This window comes from Lissotriton helveticus, chromosome 4_1 (genome assembly GCF_964261635.1).
Source record: "Lissotriton helveticus chromosome 4_1, aLisHel1.1, whole genome shotgun sequence".
Classification (NCBI taxonomy): domain Eukaryota; kingdom Metazoa; phylum Chordata; class Amphibia; order Caudata; family Salamandridae; genus Lissotriton; species Lissotriton helveticus.
In genome coordinates this window covers 2,045,126,499-2,045,153,789 of record NC_136063.1, presented here as the reverse complement: position 1 = coordinate 2,045,153,789, position 27,291 = coordinate 2,045,126,499, and the positions used below count along the sequence as shown (strand labels likewise).

Sequence of the window (27,291 nt, the reverse complement as noted above, 5' to 3'; positions counted from 1 at the left end):
TCTCCCACAATGGGCGTGTTTTGTGTGCTCATGGTCTTATATGTATGTGCGCCTAATACCATAGCAGCCTGTCGTCGTTCTTTTTCTCGTACCTTTTGTGTCACCCTCCCTCACCCCCACTCACCCTCAACCCCTCACCCTCAACCCCTCACCCTCCCTCACCCTCATTCACCCTCAACCCCTCACCCTCACCCTCACTCACCCTCAACCCCTCACCCTCAACCCCTCACCCACCCTCAACCCCTCACCCTCAACCCCTCACCCACCCTCACTCACCCTCACCCTCAGCCTCACCCTCACTCACCCTCAACCCCTCACCCTCACTCACCCTCACTCACCCTCAACCTCATGCTAAAGATTTACAAAAAAACCTATTAACAATTCTAAAAGCACTAACTCTAATGCTGCGAGACCTATTGCATTTCTAATGCTTGTTTAATCTAACGTTGAGGACAATAATTTGCATGCCTGCTTTTGAACACATACTGCATGTTGTGCTTCAAGGAATACACCATGGTCTAACCTCAGGGTATCACAGCTCTCTCATAAGCCCTTCCATCAATCATAGAGTACAGAAATCCAAAGTCTCACATCACATTTCTACTACACTTCATAATTAAACAAACTTGCACCCCTTTAAGATAGGTCCTTGATTACTGATCTCCCCTTGGCGTTAAAACAAGGCTCCTAGTCAAAGGTTATTTTATTTCTACCAGCTTTCCTAGTGCAAACTTATCTTTGATACAAATTACTCTCTACTTCAAGCTTCTACAGCTTCTCCCTCTATGCCCTTCCTACCCACATTTCTTCCCCCCAGTTGCAGCACAATCACACACCTAATATTTCTTCAAAACAGATATGATCAGTATATGGTTACCTTCCTTACAATAACGAGTGTGTGGGGTTGGGTCATTGAGTCTCAGATTGAACACTCTTTACTTGACACCAGGCCCGGACTGGCCGTTGCGGGCACCGGGCATTCCCACTGTGTGCCGCATGGGTGGGGGGCCGGTTTGGGCCCCTGGGGGCCGTTTTTGTTACAGGGCTGTTTTTGCAGCATAGATGCAAAATCGGCCCTGTACCAAAATCGGCCGAAAACAGGCCCGGCAGAGTTTTGGTTCCCAGTCAGGCCCTGCTTGACACTGTGGATCATCTAGTCCAATGCTAATCAGTTGACTGCTCAAGCAAGAAAGCAAAAGCCCCATGTTTAAAACCGTTCGTCAATAAAACAGATTGGTAATTTTGTGCATGAATTTATTTACCAATCTGCATTAATACACCACATTTGCTATGGATTAAACACTCCGTAGATAGCTGTAAGAATGTGAAGTGCACTACCTCAAGCCCCTATAGAGCAATTCCTATGCCTAACAATAAATGCTTTTCCTGCATGTTATGAATTTAAATTTTCTTGGTTTGTGTTCAGGTGGTGATTCGTCGTCTGCCACCAAGTCTCACTCAGGAACAACTTGAAGAACATCTCCAACCTTTACCTGACCATGACTATTTTGAATTTTTTGCCAACGATTCAAGGTAGTGTATGTTTAAGGGTAATATTGAGGCTGTACATTGATCTTTAGCCACTTCTTTTTACATAAACATCTATTACCACTAACATAATTATCTAAGTTTGACTGAACCGAAAATAGGGGCTAAAGTGGCTGGAAAATTAAAAACGAGGAACACCTAAATTGTGTAATTTTATGAAAGAAGCTATTAATGACACATGTTTCACATAGCAGGACAAACCTTGTGGCACATTTGCTTTTCATGTGTGAATGAATGAAGTAAGTGGCATTGCAGCCCCCAAATGTACAACTTTTATAAATTTTTTCCTGCAGTTTGTTTCCTCACATGTTCTCTAGAGCATATATCAACTTTAAAAATCAAGATGATATTGTGCTGTTTCGCGATCGATTTGATGGATATGTTTTCATAGACCCTAAGGGTAAGTTGCATTTAAGTTTCTTTTCATATGGTAGTAATGCAATGTTTAAATATGCTCCGTTTCTTCCTGGTTCCATTCATTACAGTTTCTCTTGACGTTGTTTGCTTTTTATTTATTCGATATGTAACATTTTTATAGTGACTGTCTTAATTTGTTTAGAAATGTATTGCTAAATTGTACAGAACAGATTCTTGTGGATGTGTCTATGTCCTTCTTCTTGACTTACTCTTTTTGTCTTTGCAACCTCCCTCCCTGCTCCCCCAGTCGTAGATAATTCTTAACACTATTTAATAATGTCTAGCTTTAGCTGTTTATTAAGACATGCTGAGTAGGATTTTTTTTTTTATCATAGCAAAATGCAGCTTGTGGGTTGAGGTGGGGGTGGGTGCGAGGGTGTTACAAGTTAAATGTTTGTGATAATTGTAAATGCATACTAATGACACAGCACTCGGTTATATTGGAGACGGCTACCTGCGGTATTAATACTTAATAGCTCAAGCAAGAGGTTATGATTATGATGCAAGCAATGCCAACTTGAATAATATGAATGTACAATGGCTTAAACATGTTGGAATGTAATAGAAATATGTGGAAAATCAATAAAGTATGTTTTAAAAAAAATCATAGCAAAATACAACCCTTTAATTAATTGAGATGCCATTTTCTTCATTATCACATATGAAGAGCACCTTCAAATACGCGAGTTCAGCCTGTCTGCTGTACAGAAAACATTTGTTTGATTTAACAGACTAAACTTTTCTCCATATATAATACAAATCTAGCCACATATAGGATGCACAGGACCACTGACTTGCCTCAGTTCAAAACCGCATTGTCATCAGTGTGGGGGCAGGAATGTTTTCTCAAATCATGTTTGAAAACTGACACTTTTAATAAATGCATAACTGAAGCATAAAATAGCAGCAGACTGTCATTTGCAATCAACAGATTTTAGATTGAAATGGCCACAGAATTTCCTATTGGGGTGGTTTTAAAATTATATAGTGGACAATGTGTGGAAATAGTTTCTGCAAATATGTCATTTGCACATCACCAAGTAGTGTTCCGATTTTGCTCCTATGTAAATCTTTGTTTGCATCACACTTCTGAATAAAAAAAGTTAATTCATAATTCCTGATTTATTTTTCAATACTTGTACTATTTATTTACAAGTTGTTTAAATGTTGTGTTAGAAAACAACCCTGACATTTTACAGCCTTTTGTTTCACAAATATTGTCAGATAACTCACTAGACAAAAAGCACTAATAAGAGAAAGAAAATTAAACACCATTTTCCAGGAACAGATTAGCAGCAATTAGTAAAAAGATAAACTGACATTTGACCTCTGTCTGTGAACAGCCAGCACATGTGTCAAGACAAAAACAAGATTTCAAGGCGTTTGAATTGATCATTCACTTTTTGAATGAACAGGACACCTGTTCCTTTCAGCTTAAGTTAACTGGACAAGTAAATGCTGAAAATAGCTCCTGATAAAATCTCGTTCTCTACTGTGGAGTGGATTTTACGAGGCCTGTAAATTAGTGGCCAATAAATCACAAAGGGCCTGAATTCTAAAGAAAGTAACAAACTGCACCCTCCGGTCTGAGACCTTGAGTCACTAGAGTTACCAGAAATTTGCCTGGAAGCTTGCACCAGTTTCGGGTTTCTAAACATACTCATAACAAATGTTTATAAACTACGTTTACCAATGAGCAAATTTGCTCATGTGAAAATCTAAATGCATATTCACTTTTTTTGAGGGAGGAGCTTCTGCTTCCTACCCTGGAAAATATTTTGTTCTTTCCCTTGTTAGGATTACATGACCAACTTTTTCCATGATTTAAGGGGTTGGAGAGGAATTGGTGAGTACCCCTAAACATGTTTGTATGCAAACTCAGTGGCCATTTCAGCCCCTGTGAACCGATTTACTCACACGAAAAGCTTTCTGTACATAAATTATTTTATGAATGCAAAACCAGCTTTTACATATGTGTAGGAAATCTGCCTTTTCTTCATGGTCGCCCCTTATTTTTCACCTTTTTCTGGACCCTCTTATTTTGCTGGATTTCAAACTCTGTGCACTCTTAACTATACTAAACCGAAGTAAAGAGCCTATTCTACCCTTTAAACATGGTTAAAGTGGCTTACCCTTGAACTTGCCTAGAAGTCCCTAGAATATTGCCTCGAAAATGTATCCAGGAACTGGAAGTTAATTGCCACATGTGAGCCACAACACCTATTGTGCCGTCCATAGAGTGAGACCTGTAAAACATGGCACCATAAGTGAGACATGGGCAACAATAAAGTGTCATGTTACTTCAGTGACTACCCCACTCTCCCTCCTGCCCCCCCTCCAGCTATTTCTCACTGGCAGAGTTGTAGCTAGATCCTAAAGAATGGCAATGTCCAGATTATGAAATTTAATCTGGAGCTTCTAACAGGAACATTGTCATTCAAAGGCTATTTTTCATATTTTTGTAAAGTCTAATTCAGACTCAGCACGAGGGGTGGTAAATCTTTGCCTGTCCTAGGGTCTAAGGCCTGGAATAAACTTCCCCCTTGCCTTTGTGCGATTGAACAGGAATCTGAGTTCCGCAAAGCACTGAAGACCTGGATTTTTAATCTTCCTGACACCTGTGCAAAAGCTTTAGTATAACCATCCCATCTGGACTAGTGAAAGTAGCCTGACCTAATATCTAGACCTTTCGGTCGGTGTAGGCGCCGAGATGCTCCATGGAACGAATGCCGCGCGGTACAAATGCAAACTTACATTACATTACATCGGTGAATTTGGATTTTAATAAATAGTGTTTTTTTAAAAAGTAATTTTTGAAAAGTAACTTTTTGAAAGTTGCCTTTTCCCTGACTGAAGCTCCTGGACGGTAGTTTGTATTAGATCTCCAAAAACTGCCCAGCAGGGGCTTGAGTCTAATGAGGAGTGAACACTCCGCCCTGAGCGCAATAATTACTTAACCCTGGTGACAGAATGGACTGGGTGTAGGGCATTTGATGCCTATCAGCTCAGAGAGGACAGTTGGGGGTGGGCCCATGGATTTCATTGACTTGAACGGGACAGAGGTCCCAACCAAGTGGGTGGGAAGCATCCCTCCGAACCAGTTTGTAGTGGACACAGGGGAGGGAGCTGCTCATTTCCCTGGCCACTCCTCTGAGTGCAGACATGAGCTTTACAAATGGGAGAAATGGTTTCCCCATCTATGATTTTAGGATTGAGGGGCAGTGTGGGATTCTTTGCTGTAGGACAAACAAGAAATTATTAAAAGTGGTGCGGCTGCCCCTGAAACATTTACCCCACTGGTTAAGGAAGAGCCGTAAGTCACTCACCTACTAGCTAATACAAACCATAAATGTGGCACCTCGAAAAAGTTTCCTCAGAGCCCTTTCTGAACCTTTGGAAGAATAGAGGAGAACTTAACCCTGCTTGATGTAATCTTAGAGGAGCCCTGAAGAACTGGACCGGATTCCTTTTATAACCAGGACAAAGAAGTGGACTCCAAGAATTATTTGGTTGACCTGTGTGGCTACAGGTACACAGTAAGCTGCTAGAGACCTTTTTCCCGAGGTGACCAGTTGACCAGTACAAATACAGGAGTCTAGATTTATTGAACTTTTAGGCATTAATATGATTTGCTTCTTATCAGTGTAGTTGTAGAAGATAAGATAGTGGACTAAGGATTACATTGAACAAAGGTGGAGCAATGGGTTAAGCTTGGGGTACGACAGCTCTGAAGTTGAATGATTCAGGGGAAAATGAGGGACGTGCTATGATAAACATTGCCAATGAGATGGGATGTACTTCATTCTTGGACATTTATTTGATCTCTAATGTCCTAAAGTCTCTGTATGAGTGTAGGGTGGGGAACCATATCAAAGGCTGATGAGGGAACAAGTAGGAAGACTGACACTATAATTGTTTGTCTATCATCCCTTGTCTCGCTCACTTCTGCTTCAGTGCACCGTCTGTGACAGAATCTATTTTCCCAAAGCAGGTTATTATCAATCAGTATTTATGCCTCCACATCCCTGTGCAGTTGTGGAGAGTTTGCAGAACACCTAGCACAATTTTTCATTCACTATAGTGTCTAGACTGGTGTTCAAAAGGATTTGCCCCAATGGATAATGAAGTAATTAGAGCCTCCAAATCTATCCACCTTGTGCTCTCTCCTGGTCAGACCATTACAAGGTCAACATTAGCATCCCAGTGGTCAAGGCAAGTAAAAACCGTGAGTAGTCATTTCGTGTTGCCTAGGCCTTAAAACAGACTCGACTTGGATTGTCTGCATTCTTATTTGTTCACTCCGGTACTTTACTACTCCTCCAACTCTGGACCAGATTCTTATCTTTGTTGCATGACTGACTGATAAAGTCAATTGATGCTTTACAAGACAACATTCAGTATGAGAATCAATAATGCAACCAGTGTCAATAAGGAAATCTTTAACTTTAAAGAAATCAGCTTGCTGGCCATGGTGTTCACATAAGCTTACTTGCATACAAGAATTGCCACTGTCTGCATGACCATGTTTGGCATTGCTTTGTATTCCATCACCAGTAGTTGTATCAAGGACACTGACTGCCCAGATCCCTAAGGCTAGTCATAATGAGTTTAGTGCACTTTTGCTTTCGGATACTTTACCCTTATTAGGCAACATAAAGTGCATGATCCATACTATTTACCATGTATGTAAGCCCTTTTCGGGAAAAAACGGAGTTCTAGTTTTGGGCTCTGATTTTTCCCTTATGATGCCACCCATTTTCAAGTATGTTTGATTATTCAAGTCTTTCTGTTGATAATAACAATAAGGACAGTAATTTTGTTTTCATAGAGAACTTCTGATGTTTCTTAGTGCTGAACGTAACGGGAATTATTATTCTCTTCCAGGGGATACTCCTCAATAGTCATAAGAACTGAATAATCCCCGCCCACGTGCGGGGACCCCGGAGCATATACAAAAATACATATATATGTGTATGTTTAGCTAAAAAAGTACAGAGTACCTTCAAACATACATATATACATGTATAAATATATAAAATAATTTATCCTTTGAGTGTTTTCTTTGATGGATCTATACTGTTATTCATCTGCTGGAAAGTGGGTATGGGCTTGCTATTCTATTCGGTGCTTATGATTATTGATGAGTATATCCTGGAAGAGAAGGATAAGTTACTTACCTGTAATTCTACTTCTCTTCCAGGGGTATACTCCTCAAAGTCCCCGGAGCATATACAAAAATACATATATGTGAATGATTAGCTAAATGTATGGAGTACCTTCAAACATACATATATATATATATATATATATATATATATATATATATATATATATATATATATATACATTCATGCTCCGTTTGCCCAACAAATTGAGTTGCACTCTGACACAGGCGAAAGGTGGCAAGCCTTTATTTCCAGTATGAGCTGACATCTGCCTGCTGTTTCCAAATCCAGTCTCTCCCGAACGTAATGCCTGACGCGTTTCTGGAAGATACGACTTCCTTCATCAGAGGCTTTTACGGGATTGATGTGTGCTTTAGGACTCTGTTCCTCTTAATCCAATGCGACTTTACACGCCCCCAGATGGGCGGGTTCCTTAACCAGCAAGGCATTGTGGTATACAGAGTCCTGGCATTTCACGCACTATTTCTGGAGAAAACAGTTCGCGCCCTCAGATGGGCCCCCATCCAACAGTGCCAGCTCTCATCCCTAGCCGGTGTCCCACAATGCGATTCGGCAACTTCCTGGTCGCGTGGTCCCCACCGTTAGTAGGGGTGGTGCAACTCGGCGACTTGGGCAGCCGCCTAATATTCATGCTCCGTTTGCCCAACAAATTGAGTTGCACTCTGACACAGGCGAAAGGTGGCAAGCCTTTATTTCCAGTATGAGCTGACATCTGCCTGCTGTTTCCAAATCCAGTCTCTCCCGAACGTAATGCCTGACGCGTTTCTGGAAGATACGACTTCCTTCATCAGAGGCTTTTACGGGATTGATGTGTGCTTTAGGACTCTGTTCCTCTTAATCCAATGCGACTTTACACGCCCCCAGATGGGCGGGTTCCTTAACCAGCAAGGCATTGTGGTATACAGAGTCCTGGCATTTCACGCACTATTTCTGGAGAAAACAGTTCGCGCCCTCAGATGGGCCCCCATCCAACAGTGCCAGCTCTCATCCCTAGCCGGTGTCCCACAATGCGATTCGGCAACTTCCTGGTCGCGTGGTCCCCACCGTTAGTAGGGGTGGTGCAACTCGGCGACTTGGGCAGCCGCCTAATATTCATGCTCCGTTTGCCCAACAAATTGAGTTGCACTCTGACACAGGCGAAAGGTGGCAAGCCTTTATTTCCAGTATGAGCTGACATCTGCCTGCTGTTTCCAAATCCAGTCTCTCCCGAACGTAATGCCTGACGCGTTTCTGGAAGATACGACTTCCTTCATCAGAGGCTTTTACGGGATTGATGTGTGCTTTAGGACTCTGTTCCTCTTAATCCAATGCGACTTTACACGCCCCCAGATGGGCGGGTTCCTTAACCAGCAAGGCATTGTGGTATACAGAGTCCTGGCATTTCACGCACTATTTCTGGAGAAAACAGTTCGCGCCCTCAGATGCGCCCCCATCCAACAGTGCCAGCTCTCATCCCTAGCCGGTGTCCCACAATGCGATTCGGCAACTTCCTGGTCGCGTGGTCCCCACCGTTAGTAGGGGTGGTGCAACTCGGCGACTTGGGCAGCCGCCTAATATTCATGCTCCGTTTGCCCAACAAATTGAGTTGCACTCTGACACAGGCGAAAGGTGGCAAGCCTTTATTTCCAGTATGAGCTGACATCTGCCTGCTGTTTCCAAATCCAGTCTCTCCCGAACGTAATGCCTGACGCGTTTCTGGAAGATACGACTTCCTTCATCAGAGGCTTTTACGGGATTGATGTGTGCTTTAGGACTCTGTTCCTCTTAATCCAATGCGACTTTACACGCCCCCAGATGGGCGGGTTCCTTAACCAGCAAGGCATTGTGGTATACAGAGTCCTGGCATTTCACGCACTATTTCTGGAGAAAACAGTTCGCGCCCTCAGATGGGCCCCCATCCAACAGTGCCAGCTCTCATCCCTAGCCGGTGTCCCACAATGCGATTCGGCAACTTCCTGGTCGCGTGGTCCCCACCGTTAGTAGGGGTGGTGCAACTCGGCGACTTGGGCAGCCGCCTAATATTCATGCTCCGTTTGCCCAACAAATTGAGTTGCACTCTGACACAGGCGAAAGGTGGCAAGCCTTTATTTCCAGTATGAGCTGACATCTGCCTGCTGTTTCCAAATCCAGTCTCTCCCGAACGTAATGCCTGACGCGTTTCTGGAAGATACGACTTCCTTCATCAGAGGCTTTTACGGGATTGATGTGTGCTTTAGGACTCTGTTCCTCTTAATCCAATGCGACTTTACACGCCCCCAGATGGGCGGGTTCCTTAACCAGCAAGGCATTGTGGTATACAGAGTACTGGCATTTCACGCACTATTTCTGGAGAAAACAGTTCGCGCCCTCAGATGGGCCCCCATCCAACAGTGCCAGCTCTCATCCCTAGCCGGTGTCCCACAATGCGATTCGGCAACTCGCATTGTGGGACACCGGCGAGGGATGAGAGCTGGCACTGTTGGATGGGGGCCCATCTGAGGGCGCGAACTGTTTTCTCCAGAAATAGTGCGTGAAATGCCAGGACTCTGTATACCACAATGCCTTGCTGGTTAAGGAACCCGCCCATCTGGGGGCGTGTAAAGTCGCATTGGAGTGAGAGGAACAGAGTCCTAAAGCACACATCAATCCCGTAAAAGCCTCTGATGAAGGAAGTCGTATCTTCCAGAAACGCGTCAGGCATTACGTTCGGGAGAGACTGGATTTGGAAACAGCAGGCAGATGTCAGCTCATACTGGAAATAAAGGCTTGCCACCTTTCGCCTGTGTCAGAGTGCAACTCAATGTGTTGGGCAAACGGAGCGTGAATATTAGGCGGCTGCCCAAGTCGCCGAGTTGCACCACCCCTACTAACGGTGGGGACCACGCGACCAGGAAGTTGCCGAATCGCATTGTGGGACACCGGCGAGGGATGAGAGCTGGCACTGTTGGATGGGGGCCCATCTGAGGGCGCGAACTGTTTTCTCCAGAAATAGTGCGTGAAATGCCAGGACTCTGTATACCACAATGCCTTGCTGGTTAAGGAACCCGCCCATCTGGGGGCGTGTAAAGTCGCATTGGAGTGAGAGGAACAGAGTCCTAAAGCACACATCAATCCCGTAAAAGCCTCTGATGAAGGAAGTCGTATCTTCCAGAAACGCGTCAGGCATTACGTTCGGGAGAGACTGGATTTGGAAACAGCAGGCAGATGTCAGCTCATACTGGAAATAAAGGCTTGCCACCTTTCGCCTGTGTCAGAGTGCAACTCAATGTGTTGGGCAAACGGAGCGTGAATATTAGGCGGCTGCCCAAGTCGCCGAGTTGCACCACCCCTACTAACGGTGGGGACCACGCGACCAGGAAGTTGCCGAATCGCATTGTGGGACACCGGCGAGGGATGAGAGCTGGCACTGTTGGATGGGGGCCCATCTGAGGGCGCGAACTGTTTTCTCCAGAAATAGTGCGTGAAATGCCAGGACTCTGTATACCACAATGCCTTGCTGGTTAAGGAACCCGCCCATCTGGGGGCGTGTAAAGTCGCATTGGAGTTAGAGGAACAGAGTCCTAAAGCACACATCAATCCCGTAAAAGCCTCTGATGAAGGAAGTCGTATCTTCCAGAAACGCGTCAGGCATTACGTTCGGGAGAGACTGGATTTGGAAACAGCAGGCAGATGTCAGCTCATACTGGAAATAAAGGCTTGCCACCTTTCGCCTGTGTCAGAGTGCAACTCAATTTGTTGGGCAAACGGAGCGTGAATATATATATACATGTATACAAATATAAACATGCAGCCCACCCTAACTCAAATAGGCTAATATGTCAATATTAACTGGGTTTTTCATTAAACTGAACACAATTCCATATATATCGTTTCTGTAACGGAGAACATGCACTCCATTAATGTTCCAACTCAGCCCTTTATTTTAAGAAAAAAAGGCAAGTAATAGTAGGTAATTAGCCTAATAAAACCACTGTACGTCGGCACTCCAAAATTATGTCAATAGTGTGACAAATTTACAATTGAAGAACAATGTAATTGCTCACAGGAAACCATTCCAATCATTTGAACTTCTGCAAAATTCTATTTAATATCCAGTGACAATGTTTCATTAAAATTGTAGCAATCCAATAGTCCAAATGCAATCCAAAACACAGACATATATGTTTTTGCAAAGATCTTGATATCACTAGATGATGCACGGAGGTCATGTTCATAAAGCCTCCCTGTTGGCAACGATGGAAACAGCTTACACGTGTTTCGCTATGATTGTAACTTCTTCAAGGCTTATTGTTTAAGAAAATGTAGGTCCAAACGATTTAGATAGTCCAATGTGCAAATATCTTGCTGTATAAGAAACAAAATTGGGAGACCATTTGAAGATGTGCTAATCTCTGGCCAGTCGCGGACGATGTCCCCACAAGAAAAGATGTATTAGGGATTGAAGTATCCAGTGTTTATGCTCCCATAGTTGAAGTGTAGCCTCTGGAAAAATCCCCAAAAGGTGCAAAGTTCCCAAATGGAGAAATACGATTTAGGGAAGGATGGGTTCAGTTATAGTCCTCCCTCCGTAGGTGACATTACTCTCTATATTGTGTGTGACTCCCACTTGGAATTGGTGACGGGTATGTAAAAGCGCAGTAATGTAATGTAATGTTGGCTTCTTATATAGCGCACTAATCACCCCAAAGGGTCTCAAGGCGCTTGCTTTGGGAACCCGTCCTGGTTTTTCCCTGTGAGATAGCCCCTACTGGGCACCCCCAAGGTGAAAGCCAGGCATCCCGCTGCGGGGGGCCGTAGTGGAGATTGAGCAAGCTATTGCCCAGAGTTGCAGAGTGTGAGCCCCTGATTTGAGTAGGCACCGAAGCGAGAATTATCGAGTCCGTGGACATTTTGAGCTCAGGACCCTGCCGCGTCGGGAATTGAACCCTGGTCCCGGTCTGACCTCTGCTTCAGGGTCTGCCTCCTCTAACCAGTGAGCCACACTTCTCCAGCAGTAGCGTTTGTGTAGCAGCCTTGTCAATAACAAGGAGAACATGCTGGCTATGATAAGCCTCTCTATATGTGGGGTGGTGGCCATATCACGGCGTTGTGTCCGCAGGCAAGCAGTAAGTTACTTCCCTGTAATCCCAGTTCTCTTCCAGGGGTATACACATCAAAGTTATAAGCACTGAATAATGCCCGCCCACGTACGGGGACCCCGGAGCATATACAAAAAGACATATATATGTATGTTTAGCTAAAAAAAGTACGGAGTACCTTCAAACACATATATATATATATATATATGTTCCAACTCGGCCCTTATTTTCACAGCAAAGAGCAAGTAATAGTAGGCAATTAGCTCTTAGGCTGCATAGATAAAAAAACATCACAGTAACAAAAAACTGGCACCCTGCATTTAAGAATTCCAAGAACCTGGAAACCATGCCTTTAAGACCTCCGGGAGCCCCCTGCTCCCATCATGCACCACAGGTGACAGTTGGGTCAGTTCTTTTTCCCGGCTCCTTCTGTGAGGATCCTGGGGCATTGAGCTCGTCAATTTTTGATTATTCTAGTCAAAAATTGGGTAATTTCAACTTTTACTAGCTTTACCCTGAGTTTTTAGATTACTGGCAACTCTTTCAGGGGTTTTCTGACAATTTTGATCTTTTCTGTCAGAAATGGCAGCTATGTTAAAAAGAAATTTCCTTCCTGTGGGAAGAAAATGGCAAAATCAGACCAGCACTCTCAGTATTGTGTGCTTACCATCCTCACACGATCAAGAGAAGTGTTATTATTGCCATCAGTTTTCCAGAAGAACACTTCGGGACAGAGTGAAGCTAAAGCTGCATGCCTTACTGGAGAGAGGAAAAGGACGTTCAAAAAGTGGCCTTGTGTTAAAACAATTTCGTCGGGTCGGGGACAATCGATATTTGCCCGGCGGTATTGCCTCTGTGACCCTCTAGTTATTTAATCAATGAAGAGGCAGGCGCTGGAGACTGGAAAGCAGGAAACAAGGTTTTTATTCACTCCGGAGGAGAACACAGCAAAACGGACAGCAGGTATCGTTCTGAGGTGCTCTAACTTATGTTTGAGGCCTGGCCCCTTATATACAGTGTTTGCGGTTTTTATTACAGTTTACATACATATGATAAAGCTTTGATGTACGGAAAGACATTCCCGGAATCCCCCCTTCGGGCCCGTTCCCACACACATTTACAGTTGGATTCCCCACCCTAGTCACAACAGGTGATGCGCAGCTGGATATTCCGCCGATTTATGGAACGTGGGGGTCGATCGGATCTCATGGGGAGGGGGCTTTGATCAACCCGGGGATCCTTTGATGGGGGAAGCTTTCTATTGTGCGGGGAGGGGCAAGGAATAGTATCGGCAGAGTTGGGTGTCGGCCTGGGAACGGGGAAGACAAACGGGCACACGGGGAAAAGGGGGTTTTCATCTAAGGGCCGGGGATCATGAAAGGGAAGGAGGGAGGTGTCGCGCTGGGAACAGGATGAGGGCCTGGGGCAGAGCAGCGCCGAAGAGGGGTTTATGATTCAAGGCAGGTGCAAGCAGGGGGTTGGTCAGCGTGCAGGCTTAGTGAGGGCGAAGGGCTATGTCAGGGGCCAGCGGCATGCAAAAGGGTTCGTTCTGATCAGGGCATCTTAAAATGGCGGGTGCGTACGACAAAAGTGTGGCATCAGGGGAAGAGGCAAGATGGCGCAGATAATGTTCACCAAACCGTACTAATTTTCAACACTTGCAAGCACTCATGCCTTTTAAGAGCCCTCCGATCAAGAAAGACCAGATCTGAGAAAAAACAGCTTTGTTCTGCTTCTCCAGCGTCAAGAAGGAAGCAGATTCCTGATTGGTCACCTTCAGTGTCGAGATCGACGTCGGAAAAACAGGCAAGGCATGCTACAACGTCAAGAGATAGATCGCTGTTGAAGCGGTTAGAGCCTCCGTCGCCGAAATCTAAGTCTGCATCCAAGAAACACCCATCTATGCCGAGGCAACGGTCTACGTCCAGATCGCTGCCGCCGTCACAGCTGGCACGGTCGGTGTTGAGAGGGTCGACATCCAAGACTCTGCCGCAGATCCACAGACAGTTGGCGTCGAGGACCCCGCAGTGACGTCGAGGACATCGTCACAGTCACACAGGCGGGAGTCTTCGAAGACCTCACCGCAGAAGCGGTCAACGTAGAGAGTGGCACAATCTGTGTTGCCAGCGGCAGGTCACCGTTCGACGTCAAGAGAAAGAAAATCTATGGTGGCTACGGGGAAAGTGTTTGAAAGCCTGCGATCAACGTCGAGGGAAGTTGACATCTGCTGACATCAATACTGTGCAGATCACACCGGAGGGCTCTCCGGTTCTGGAAAAACAGACGCCTCCTGTCAACCTTTCGCCATGGTGGCAGGAGAGTGTACGGCATTGGAGGGTTCCACCCAGAAGTCCTGGCTGCGAACTACTCTTGAACATACTCGCCCTCCCCTACCGTATCCACAAGACCATCTCCACACAGGTCACCAAGGAGAGCTAGGTTTCCTCCAGCTCGCCATTCACGATCCAGGACACCACATAGGTCTAGATCTCGCCCTTCCTCCCCGAAAAAAGAGAAGCAGGCGAAGGTCTCCGTCATGGTCCACGTCCATAAGGTTATCTATGAGAGACCATTCACCAGCCCTGTCTGCTACGCCTCCAGACAGTGTCTCCAGTCCATAAAATAGGGACTTTTAATGAGGGTCTATGCAGGGGAGCCAGCAAGTTGAACATTGATATGTCGGTACCGACTACCTCTTCGTCGGTTATATTTGAAACCCTACACCACAGATCCTCGGCAAGACCTTTACTTCCCTTGGTTCTGGGTCAGCTTGAACCAGTGATGCAGACTTATTTTACTCTGCCTACAGTGGGTACAGCTCCCGAACGTATTTCAAAGAAGTACAAGGCCCCAGACCAGGATCCTCTGTTCCTTAGATCTGACCCCCCTCCGGATTCGCTCACAGTGGCTGCAGCATCATAGTGGCGGCCCATCCACCAGCATCATCCTCTGCAGTCCCTCCTGTGAAGGATAGTTAGCATATGGACTCGCTGGGCAAAATGATGTGCAACACATCTGCCTCTTTAATGAACGTGGCCAGTGCTTCTGCTCTTCTGGGGAGGTATGACCGGTATCCATTGGACTCTTTAGCTAGGTTCACAGAGAAGCTACCCAAAGAAGACCAACAGGATTTCCAGGAAGTCTTGCAGGAAGGTGATCAGGTTGCACATGGGTATTCTCATGGCATTTGCGCCAGACGGTCCGCCTGGTTGCGTCTCACTGGTCTGAAACAGGAAGCACAAAGAAGAATCGTAAATCGTGTGTTTAATGGCACTTCCTTGTTTGGCACTCATACCAATAACGAGATAGCCAAACTGAAGTTGGAGCTGGACACTCTAAAAGTGGTCGGCCTTGAGAAACAAAAGGATTTTCGACATAAGTACCGACCATACGACAGTCTGTATTTCCAACAGAGGGTTGAAACCCCTCACTGGTCGACGCAGCAGCATCAACACAGGTCACACTACCATCAGCATAGACCGGGCTGAGGAAGGGGTCCACGTGCAAGACAAACACCTTCCACAGGGAAACAACCTGCTAAGCAATGAGCCCTGGCTTCCCCCATCCCTCTTCTCCACTCCGGTGGGGGGGAGGGGGAGTGTTATGTTTCACCTGGACGAGTGCAGAAAGATAACAAAAGACAAGTGGGTACTGAATATTGTGCAGAATGGTTATTTGCTTAGATTCAAATCCCCACCTCCATCCGTACCACCTTGAGAAACGTATTTCCAACATCACCACTTGTTAGGCGGAGGTGAACATCCTACTACAGAAAGAAGCTATAGAAGCAGTCCCTTCTCCGCAACAAAGGCAGGTAATTTATTCCAGCTACTTTCTGGTACAGGAACCGGTCCAATCCTAGAGTACAGACGAATACTCGACCATAGGCTGTTGAACAAATTCATCTGTAAAGAGAAATTTTGGATATTGGCACTGCGCCAAATCGTCCCTCAACTACACCAAGGTGACTGGATGTGCTCCATAGACCTGCAGGACACCTACTTTCACTTGCCGATTTCCAGAAAACATCGGAAATTTCTGCGCTTTCAAGTAGCGCCTCAACATTTCCAGTTCAAAGTCCTCCCGTTTGGGCTCAGATCAGCTCCCTGCATGTTCTCAAAATACATGGCAGTAGTAGTGACTTTTCTTTGCGAAAAAAAGATCTTCGTCTACTAGTACCTAGACGACTGGTTGCTGAAAAGCTTGTCACCCACTATGCTTCAGGATCATTTCTCGTACTGCATGCAAGTGCTGAGCAATCTGGGCCTACAAATCAACTACAAGAAGTTGATCTTCAATCCAACCCAAAAGATTCACTACCTGGGGCTTCTCTGGATACAGCAATAGCAAGCAAGTGTTTTTCAAAGGAGAGGTTCGCCTCAATCCACAAAAAGTGCTGCAATGTCCTCTGCTCTCCTCATTCCACAGTCAGACAATTTACCTCACTTTTGGGCTCCATGGCATTCTGCATCTTCATCATCCCAAACGCCAGACTGCACATGCGTCCTCTGCAGCAGTCTGTAGAGGACCAGTGTCCGCAAATATCAGGTCGCTGGGAGGACCTTGTGCTTCTCCCACAGTCAGCCAAAAATTCCATCAAATGGTGGATGAAGCGATCGCATCTGCTGAAGGGAGTTCCTTTTCACCAGGACCTTCCCAGTCAGACAATCGTCACGGATGCTCGCTTACAAGGTTGGGGGCCTCATATGAGTCCTCTTCAAGTGCTTGGACTCTGGTCAGTGACGAGACAAGGGTGTACCACATCAACCTTTGAGAACTGAGAGCGGTACATCTGGCACTCAAATCACTGTTCATGTCCTTCCGCTCTTGTTCCCTGTTGATTCAGACAAACCACACCACAACAATGTATTATCTGAACAAACAGGGGGAACCAGGTTGACACCGCTCTCTCAGGAGGCACAGACCATCTGGAAATGGCTTCTCGCAAGAAATCTGACTATTTCGGTAATTAATCTCCCAGGAACTCTCAACGTCCAGGCAGACTCTCTAAGTTGGTACTTCATTGTAGCTCACGACTGCGTGCTAAACGTCGAGGTCGCATAGAGCATGGAGAGTTCCAGACATCGACCTTTGCAGATGCGGCAAACGCGAAATGCCCCGTCTTCGCATCCAGGTTTCACCAACCAGGGTCCAGAGGGAATGCGCTGATCAAATGGTCTCCAACTTTATTTTACACTTTTCCTCCAAATCCACTGATCCCCCCCCCCCCTGGTGATCAACAAGTTATACAGGGCCAAGATCAGGATGATGCTAATTGCACCAGAGTGGCCTCGCCAGTGGTGGTACCCTGATCTTCAATTAGGAGGTTACCACGCCCACCAGACTTACTATCCAAGAACGGGGTGAAGGTGTTCCTCCTCATCCTGTCATCTCTGATTGACGGCATGGCTCCTGAGATCCTCCAGTATGGGCATTTAAATTTGTCCGCTGACTGTATGAACATACTTAACCTTCTACCAGAAAATCGTACACTTTCAAATATATATATGTATGTATGTTTTAAGGTACTCCGTACTGTTTTAGCTATACATATATATATATATATATATATATATATATATATATATATATATCTATATCTATATCTATATATATATATATATATATATATATATATCTATATCTATATCTATATCTATATCTATCTCTATCCTCACACGCCGGTTCCAGGTTTCCCGGCCATTGAGCGCTCGGTGTGGGTGCGTACCCTACGGCAGAACCTCGCCGTTAATTATTTCTCACTCCTCCGTGACTTAACCGAAAGTAATGGGCGCACGATCGTGAGCAAGGTGCTAGGAGCACTGAAACGCGTAGATCGCTGTTGTTTTCATGCTAAAGCTGAAAAGATTTAAATAAATGTAACTGTGGAACTCAGAGGGAGTGCGCCCATTACTTTCGGTTAAGTCACGGAGGAGTGAGAAATAAATATATATATATATATATATATATATATTTTTGTATATGCTATACGGGCCCCGTACGTGGGTATACCCCTAGAAGAGAACTGGGATTACAGGTAAGTAACTTATCCTTACCCGCTTTATTTGTACTTAACTTGCTGACCTCTGAAGGGTGGAACACTGAATTGACGCTGTCTGGATTCCAACTCCTGATCTACGTATCGGAGCGTTTTCAGCCCTCTGGCTGAATGGCTGATCTTTAAGTTTATGAAGCTAAATGTGAATGAGGCACAATGTATTATCTGCTTGGGAAAATCCTCGTGGACCCCGGACGTCTGTATTCTGTTTTTTGATATGTCACATTGTTTATGCAATCAGAGAATATTGTGAAACTTTTGAAAAGGTTATTTTATGATTATTGCTTTATCATTAGTTGAGCTAACATACATTTTGTGTGTTCTGAACTAGAGCTTTTTTATAGATTGACAATTTTATACAATTTGTTTCCTGTAACAGGTCAAGAATACCCTGCAATTGTAGAATTTGCACCTTTTCAAAAAGTTGCAAAGAAAAAGAGCAAGAAAAAGGATGCTAAAACAGGAACGATCGAAGAAGGTATTGTGCTTAAGAAAAAAGATGTTCAGAAATTCATAGTTGTAAAAGATGCTAATTTGACTACACACACATCGTGATTGTATAGGAACGGGCATTTAAAGGCCTCTCACTAAAATTTAAATGTCACTTGCATGTTTTTTTGTTTTTCTTTTAAAAACATATTTTGTCAGATTGCACATACATTGCAGGGCTCTGTACCCCAGAGACAACTGCAGTATCACTTTACAAAAACAGGAAAGAAATCAACTTTTCAACATTGCTACTAAGGTTCATATCCAAGGATAACATCCGGAGCACAAACCCCCTCCCACCCCCCCCTTGCATGTTGTTTTACGCCTTTTAGTTAACTGAAAGCATGCCACATTTGAAAACTTGTAGAGCTGCAGCTTCTACCAAGTTGACTATTTGTTTTTAAATATCATGTGACCTGTTGTACTCTTATGTTTGTCTTGTCATTTTTGTGTCTGTGTGATAACCATTATTGGTTGGTATCAAATTTGGGGACATAGCACTTAAGAGTTTAGTTGGGTGAGTGAACTGGTAATTGGGTTGGTGAGGACGCAGCAACATTCAGTGCGCCTGACTTTCTTTGATGCTTTTTCATGCCTCTTGTTACGACGTGCTTGAAAAGGACTGAACCTTCTTTTCATTGAATATGGCACCAGTGGCTGTTATTTGATGTAGAGATGATCACTGTATTTTTAATTCTAGCTTATAGACATCTTTTATCTGTATGTTGCCGCTAAACTTCTATTTGACCTTGCCAAAATCTTACTGTGATAGAGCCAGCCCCGCTGACTATTGATTGGCTTTTTTGTCACTCATTTGCTTACTTCTTATTCGATGGCTTCCCTTCCTTTTCTTGGGTTTGTCCCTCCCCTTTAGTATAACTTATTTACCATCCTTTTGATTTGATGACTTGTATCCTTCCACAGCTTTTTCCTTTTGCTTCTCTCTTCACGCAAGTGCATGTTTTTAAATGCTCTCTCCCGTGTTGCTTCCCACCTCCCATCCCTACCCCATACCCCGATCTCCATGCTGCTGCCCCTAACCTAGTATTTTGCCACCTCGGGTTTTTCATTATTTTAAATTATTATTTAGCCTATCCTCCCTTCTCATTTCGCCACTGCTGATTACTAGTCCTGTAGAATAACTGGTCAGTAATTGCTGTGGGTCATGGGAGTTGGAAGTTGGGGTGGGAGGTGGAGGGTGTTAATCGTCTACTCCCTGCACCCCCTATATTTTGGAGTAGGGTGAGGGAGTCCCGGGGGCACTATTGCCTTCTCGCCCCTTCTTTCCCCTTCGATTTTGCAGTAGAGTGGAAAAAAGGTGATTCAACCCGTGGCCGAACGATGTGTGAAACATGCTGCGCATCAACCAAGCCTCCTTAAAGCACAGTAAATGAATAGCAAACTCTTGTGAGGGCTGCAGGGCTTACTTTGTTTAATTATTTAATGGCAGCGAGTGAGGTGTTGAGATTCTGCTAAAATCGTTCTGTTGTTAAGAGGGGTGGCCCAGTTGTCTGAAAGTCCTCTAAAATGCACGACTTGCAAGAGAACGGTCCTTTGCTCTTAAAATCTAAAGCCTGATTTGAGTAACAGAGCTCTTTTAGGTGAGGCCAAACACCTCAATTACTGCAGCTAAATAATTAACAAAGCGATGAGTACTTGCAGCCCCACAGAGTTTGCTTTTTGGGTTACAGCATTTCAAGATGTCACATGGGCTGTGCAGCATGGCTTCAGAGAGACCAGATCGGTCACTGGGTTTGATCTTCAGTTTCCATGAAACCATTCTAAACAGAAAAGCACATCTTTTAAAACTATGCACATGTACGTGTGTGCATAGTGTTAGTATTTATTTAAAGTGTGATAAGTTTATTTACTGCACTGACAGTAGTTCTTTAGATAGTTGAACTCGCATCATTGACTTTTGGTGCTCCTCATGAAAGAGAAGGACGTAACCTTAGGGCTGAATTATTCAATTTACAACCAGAAAACCAGGACTCCCATCTCCGCTTTCTCACTTGACCAAATTGTGCTATCCACAGCGCATCGCTTTACTTCACTGTGTAACATTTTTGTGACTAAACCAATTTGCGAACACATTTAAGTAATTTAGCTCTGGAAATGCACTATATAAAAACCTTGCATATATATGATTTATATAAAAGAATCTTGCCACACATTACGAACATTGACCTTGTTTAACCAAAGATTACAAAGTGAGTTTCATCTTTTTTTCCACCATGACAGTGTTGCCCGATTAAATTATGTTTGATCCTTTATTGTGTCTGCTCATGCTTTGACGGTCATGCCAGACCCCTAGCTTGGCTCTGCCAAAAGCTGTCCAGGTCCCCTGGCCTAGAAATGTAGCGTCTCCTCCACTCTTGCTGTATAGTTGCTCCAACCACCTCGCTACTCTGCGAGCAAAGCACAATGCTCTGGCATTTTCGTGCAAGTCGCACAGCCTGCCTAATTGTGGAAACCCAGGCAGGTATACACTGCTCCATTTAGACTGTACCTCAGAATTGCACTGTGAATGAAGGGGTGTCAGCCTGCCAGGTCCTAATGCAGGTTGCATGCGCCAATGCTTCCGGTTGGAGTAAGTCTGCCTCCAAAGTGTGTAACAGGTCACAGCAGCCGTCCTCACCCCTGTTGTCCATTCCTGAGATTGTCCATGATGAGATGGACATCTCTCTGCACAATGATGACTGCCTCTTTTCACTCCGCAACGCTCGTATGATCAGGGAAACCTCTTTGTCACAGTAAGCACTGTAATCACCGCCTTTCCTCGGCCAGATTTGTGTACGAGCTTCATAACCACTGATCACAGAGGTAAGGGAGAGTGTTAGAAGCAAGCGTTAGCAAAGCCAATAGATGGTGCAACTGAGATCTATTGCTTTTCACCGGTATTTAGTGATGGTGTGTAGCATGGCTAAAGAAAAATTTAAAAAAACATAAAAAAATAAAGACGGGCATGCCTATCTGTGTCATTATGTAGCCATTTTACCTACAAACGATGCAGGTGCACTTTCCCTTTTTATTTACCAATCCAAGTTGGATCAAAAACAACATGTGAATTCAACATGGAAGGCGGAGGCAGCACAGGGGTTGGGGGGTTGCAGAAACAACATGGGGGTGAGTTAGGGAATCAACACTGAGTGCGTTGTTAGCGGTGGAGAAAAGAGAGTGTGAGAGAACGTAGAGTTTAGGGAGAACAGGGCACCGGTGAGAAAGGGATTTGGGTGGGTGCAGCACATGAGGGCATTCTCATCACGGAAGGAGCACATGGTCCAGAGATAGAGCAATATGTAGTGCATAGGGAGGAAGAAAAATGCACTAAGGAAACCAGTGCAGTGGCATACAGTAGAGAGGAATAAAGTGGAAAGGTGCATATTTAGGCTTTCCTGTTTTCAGTTTCTATTTCTGGTAAATTCTGGTGGTGTTTTTTCAGTGTTTTCCAGTTATTTCCATACCTAAAAAAAACAGTGCTTTTCAGTGTTTACTCATTTTCGCGCCGTAAAAAACAACTGAAACGGTGTTTTGCCGGTGTTTACGGAACGCTTTGCTTTTATGATTGCTTTTTCAATTTTTTTTCAGAAATTGTATACGGCTCTACATTTCAGAAGCTTAATAAAGTCATTAAATACTTTCCATTGTTCCTTGATTCTGCAGCTCAGATTTAACAAGCATTTGCAATGCAATAGTTCTCGCATTTATGCGAGTTTAAGCTATTGGCATTGTAAATGACAGTCTTTTATTTATGTTTTAAAAATAAAAATAAAAGTCATTGTTATTTGCAATCCTGTGCTCGAAGGCATTGTCCTCGTCTTACCTTCCAGCTCCATCTCACAAGTAGTCTTCGCCCTTTTGTGTGCTGGTCAACCCTATCCCATGGTCCCTTTTGGTTCTATTTAGAAGGGGTAGGACTTGTCTCTTTCATCTGACTCTCTTGATGCTCATCCATACCATCCCCACAGAGTCCTCTTCCTCACACCAGGAGCAGCCCTAACCCTGCAGCGCGTGCCTTCCTTTTCCTTTTTGGACCAGACTGTAGGTTCTAGGTTGGTGTCTGTAGGAACCATGCTGCCCTATGGCAGCTAGCCTAAGAGTCCTCAGTAACTGGACGAGAGGTAAGGAGTGTCTGAGCCAGGACAGATCTGATGCCTCTCTGGACATTTAAGCCAGCTGAACAAGGAGTGAGACTGAACAAAGAGGTGGAGCCATGAGTCGGGGTGCTCCATGGGACTGGAGCTGGGGTAGGACACAGGGGGCGGGCTGTGGCCTTCAGTGGGTAAGCCACTCGAATGTAAACAAGAGGTGGAACGGTTACCCAAAGAGGAGTGGTTAACTTTGAGAGGTTCGTCATTCACTTAGTTGTTATGACAAAACTGCACTCTCTTTTTTTTAGTTGCCAAATTATGTAATTTCAGAGCCTGATGCTTGTTTATCTATGCACATTCATAAAAGTGGAAATAAGCGCTGCATCGGAAAAATTCAGTTTTCGTTTGATTTGAAGTTCTTTAGTTTTGAAAACACTTCTGAGTTTGTGGATCAGATTATAACCTGTAAATACCCAGTGATCCGGAGAAACAATTAGAAATGTGATCTGCACACATGTTTCAGTGTGCACACACGTTTCAGTGACTGGTGGAAAACTGGCTGATATAAAGGTGCGGACTGAAACTGTCAGACGGAGTTGCTTTTTGTGCTCATGCTTCAATCTCATTAGGAGGCGGCGATGTTTGGCGAGTACACTCGACTTGGGGGCCAAAGTCATCAGGCATAACATCCAACCCCCGCAACACTGGCCCACATCAAACAAATGCATTCTGGGACTTGTAGTAACCAGACAACAGGTTACTAACAGGAAGTGTATGCATGGACTACTTACCTTGGGGGCGGACCTGTGCATTACTTAACAGGATGGGGCAGGGCATTTATCCCCAGATGGACATCCTGTTTCATACCCCCGGCGCTGATGAAGGCGATATAGACGCCGGAATGCATTCGCCATACCGGGTGTGTTGCTGCTGAATAACGGTGCCTCCACTGTTTCCCCTGCTGTGGCCTCTCCATTTGCTTGGAGGATATATATATATATATATATATATATATATATATATATATATATATATATATATATATATATATATATATATATATATATATATATATATATATATATATATATATATTCGAATGTACCTTTTTTATGTGTCCCTATATAGAATGTGCCGCTTTTGTGGTTCTCTTGAGGTATAAAGCAGCACATTTTGCGCTTTACTTGTGTGTTATAAAACTCTTCTTTTGGGGTTCCAGCACATTGTTCAGCACTCCTCTTTTGAGCTGCCCATATTTCACAACTAAACCTTCACTTGTTTCTCGCATGTCATGTACATTTTAAGGTACCCCTTTTTGTGATGTGCCTCGATCCTGCAATGCTCCCTTAGTGACGAGTTAATATATTGTACTGGACCCCTATCTTTTGACTTGCTTTTATATTATTTTTTTAAATAGAGATTCGCTTCTCTGCTGTGTTTGCACTTTCTAATATGTCGCTGATTTGCGTGTATACTCTAAGGACAATGTGGCTACCTGTATGGTGTTTGATGGGGCCTGAGGCTGCCTCCAGGTGCTATAGAATACACTGATATTATTTGCAACAAGGGGTGGTGATGGACAGAGTCTCTGAATTAAGCAGAGTACTCTCACCCAGTCAAGAGATCAGGGCTAGATCCAACACCGTTTTTTAGCTCATTGCACCATCCCAGTTTCAGAACCTGACTGTATGTAAATTAGTCTGTCCCTGGCCCAGTGCATCATGGGAACAGGGCAGACCAGACTACAAAAGCCAATTCTTACACTGGGAAGGAAACAAGCTTCCGGGGACCGGTTTCTGGCATTACAGCCGTCTTCGGCCCGGCTTGCTTGAATCCTGATGGTGCAATGAGCAAGGGACTCACATCTGAGTATACCCTTCCACGCTTAGGGTGGACAAAATTATTTGCAACAAGGGGTGGTGATGGACAGAGTCTCTGAATTAAGCAGAGTACTCTCACCCAGTCAAGAGATCAGGGCTAGATCCAACACCGTTTTTTTAGCTCATTGCACCATCCCAGTTTCAGAACCTGGCTGTATGCAAATTAGTCTGTCCCTGGCCCAGTGCATCATGGGAACAGGGCAGACCAGACTACAAAAGCCAATTCTTACACTGGGAAGGAAACAAGCTTCCGGGGACCGGTTTCTGGCATTACAGCCGTCTTCGGCCCGGCTTGCTTGAATCGTGATGGTGCAATGAGCAAGGGACTCACATCGGAGTATACCCTTCCACGCTTAGGGTGGACAAAATTGTTTGCAACAAGGGGTGGTGATGGACAGTCTCTGAATTAAGCAGAGTACTCTCACCCAGTCAAGAGATCAGGGCTAGATCCAACACCGTTTTTTAGCTCATTGCACCATCCCAGTTTCAGAACCTGGCTGTATGCAAATTAGTCTGTCCCTGGCCCAGTGCATCATGGGAACAGGGCAGACCAGACTACAAAAGCCAATTCTTACACTGGGAAGGAAACAAGCTTCCGGGGACCGGTTTCTGGCATTACAGCCGTCTTCGGCCCGGCTTGCTTGAATCCTGATGGTGCAATGAGTCCCTTGCTCACTGCTCCGTCAGGATTCAAGCAAGCCGGGCCGACGACGGCTGAAATGCCAGAAACCGGTCCCCGGAAGCTTGTCTCCTTTCTGGTGAAGAATTGGCTTGGTAGTTTGGTCTGCCCTGTTCCCATGATGCACTGGGCCAGGGACAGACTAATTTGCATATAGCCAGTTTCTGAGCTGGGATGGGGCAGTGAGCTAAATAACGGTGATGGATCAAGCCCTGATCTTTGGACTGGGTAAGAGTGGTCTGCTTAATTCAGACACTCTGTTCATCACCACCCCCTTTTCTGAATCGTTTTTGGCCACTATAGGTGTGGCAGGGCATACTCAGACATGAGTCCCTTGCTCACTGCTCCATCAGGATTCAAGCAAGCCGGGCCGACGACGGCTGAAATGCCAGAAACCGGTCCCCGGAAGCTTGTCTCCTTTCTGGTGAAGAATTGGCTTGGTAGTTTGGTCTGCCCTGTTCCCATGATGCACTGGGCCAGGGACAGACTAATTTGCATATAGCCAGGTTCTGAGCTGGGATGGGGCAGTGAGCTAAATAACGGTGATGGATCAAGCCCTGATCTTTGGACTGGGTAAGAGTGGTCTGCTTAATTCAGACACTCTGTTCATCACCACCCCCTTTTCTGAATCATAGAATACACTGATGTCACCTCAAATGCACCCAAAGTCCTGCCTGCGCATGTTATTAATATTTCCTAATCTCTGTTCTTATTCACACGGCATTAACAGGCGAGGTTTATAGTGAAATTCATTTTTATGAGTGGCAGGGGGAAAAGACATGCAAAGAAAGTTGAAATGCTGAGCGCCAGTACTAACTGAAACACATTAAGCCCTCATTCCTGTAAGACGTACATTGAATTCATGAAATGCTGCTAACCATTACCAACTAAAACATGCTAGCCTTCCTGGAAGATGCAGAACAACTAAAAGGCCCCATCCTTCATGCAAGACGAGCATAAGCAGCTGAAATGCTGCGTCAGATTTCACCATTTAATCACATTGCACCTCCCACAATGCTCATTCGTGCAACAGCTGTCTTTGCCTCGAGCCAACGGCCAAAAGAATTATCCTGGTGTGTGAGGCAAGGGCTTCCTTAAGTGATCTGATTAACTTAATGGCCTGGTCACTTGCACATAAGGTTGCGCTCCTAAAACTTCGCTGTGTTGGTGTAACATGAGCCCCAATTTCAATAAATGTCCAGAGTCAGGCGCACAACGCCCATTGGACTCAAGGGCTGCAGCCCCCCCTTAAGTCCCCCCCCCCCCCCCCCCCCCCGTCGTGTGTGTCAGCCTTGGATGCACACGCTCAGACATACATCTTTAAGGCTATTTTGCAACTCGTCTGAAATCTCTTTCCACAGTGGAAAAGACTGGAAATGTACTCCTGACAAGGGCGGCAGTAAAAGGTTTTCCATGGTGGGGAAAAGGGGGTGTAGGGAAAAGGAATTTGAAATCAGAGAGCAAAAGTTTTTATATGCAAATGTACGCATGTATATCTCCTCATGCAAATATCGAATTCACAAAAGTTTGGTTGGAGTTAGGGTTCCAGGCCTGCTTCTGTAAGACCCTGAGAATGCATGGAAAATGTAAACTGCACCGTATGCAAGGGCGTATGCCAGCCGGTAAAACGTAACTCACTTTAGGAATTCAGCCCATGATTTATTTTCTTGGTCCGTGTATGGCTCCTCACAGATTCTCCATTGTTTACATTTTTTAATATTGCAATTCATAAACCCATTTTGCTAACTGAGACCTTGAACAAGTGGTAACATTGCCCTGTAGATAAACAATTTTTTTTTCGAGTTTCACATTTTCGTGTAACTTTTATATTGAAAGCAATCACCAGTCTTGCTTTCTGGCTTCCTCAGGGACTTATTTGATTAACT

The 27,291-nt window shown here is 44.7% G+C and overlaps 1 protein-coding gene across 2 annotated transcripts in view; it reads left to right on the top strand.

Moving 5' to 3' along the window:
• The window catches only part of UPF3B (UPF3B regulator of nonsense mediated mRNA decay), a 233,505-nt gene that overhangs the window by 71,118 nt on the left and 135,096 nt on the right, over nt 1-27,291 (top strand). For both annotated transcript variants that reach the window (XM_078688708.1, XM_078688709.1), the window contains exons 2-4: nt 1,427-1,533; nt 1,842-1,948; nt 18,646-18,744. In XM_078688708.1, the coding sequence (XP_078544834.1) occupies nt 1,427-1,533; nt 1,842-1,948; nt 18,646-18,744 (313 nt within the window). The remainder of the gene's footprint in view (nt 1-1,426; nt 1,534-1,841; nt 1,949-18,645; nt 18,745-27,291) is intronic.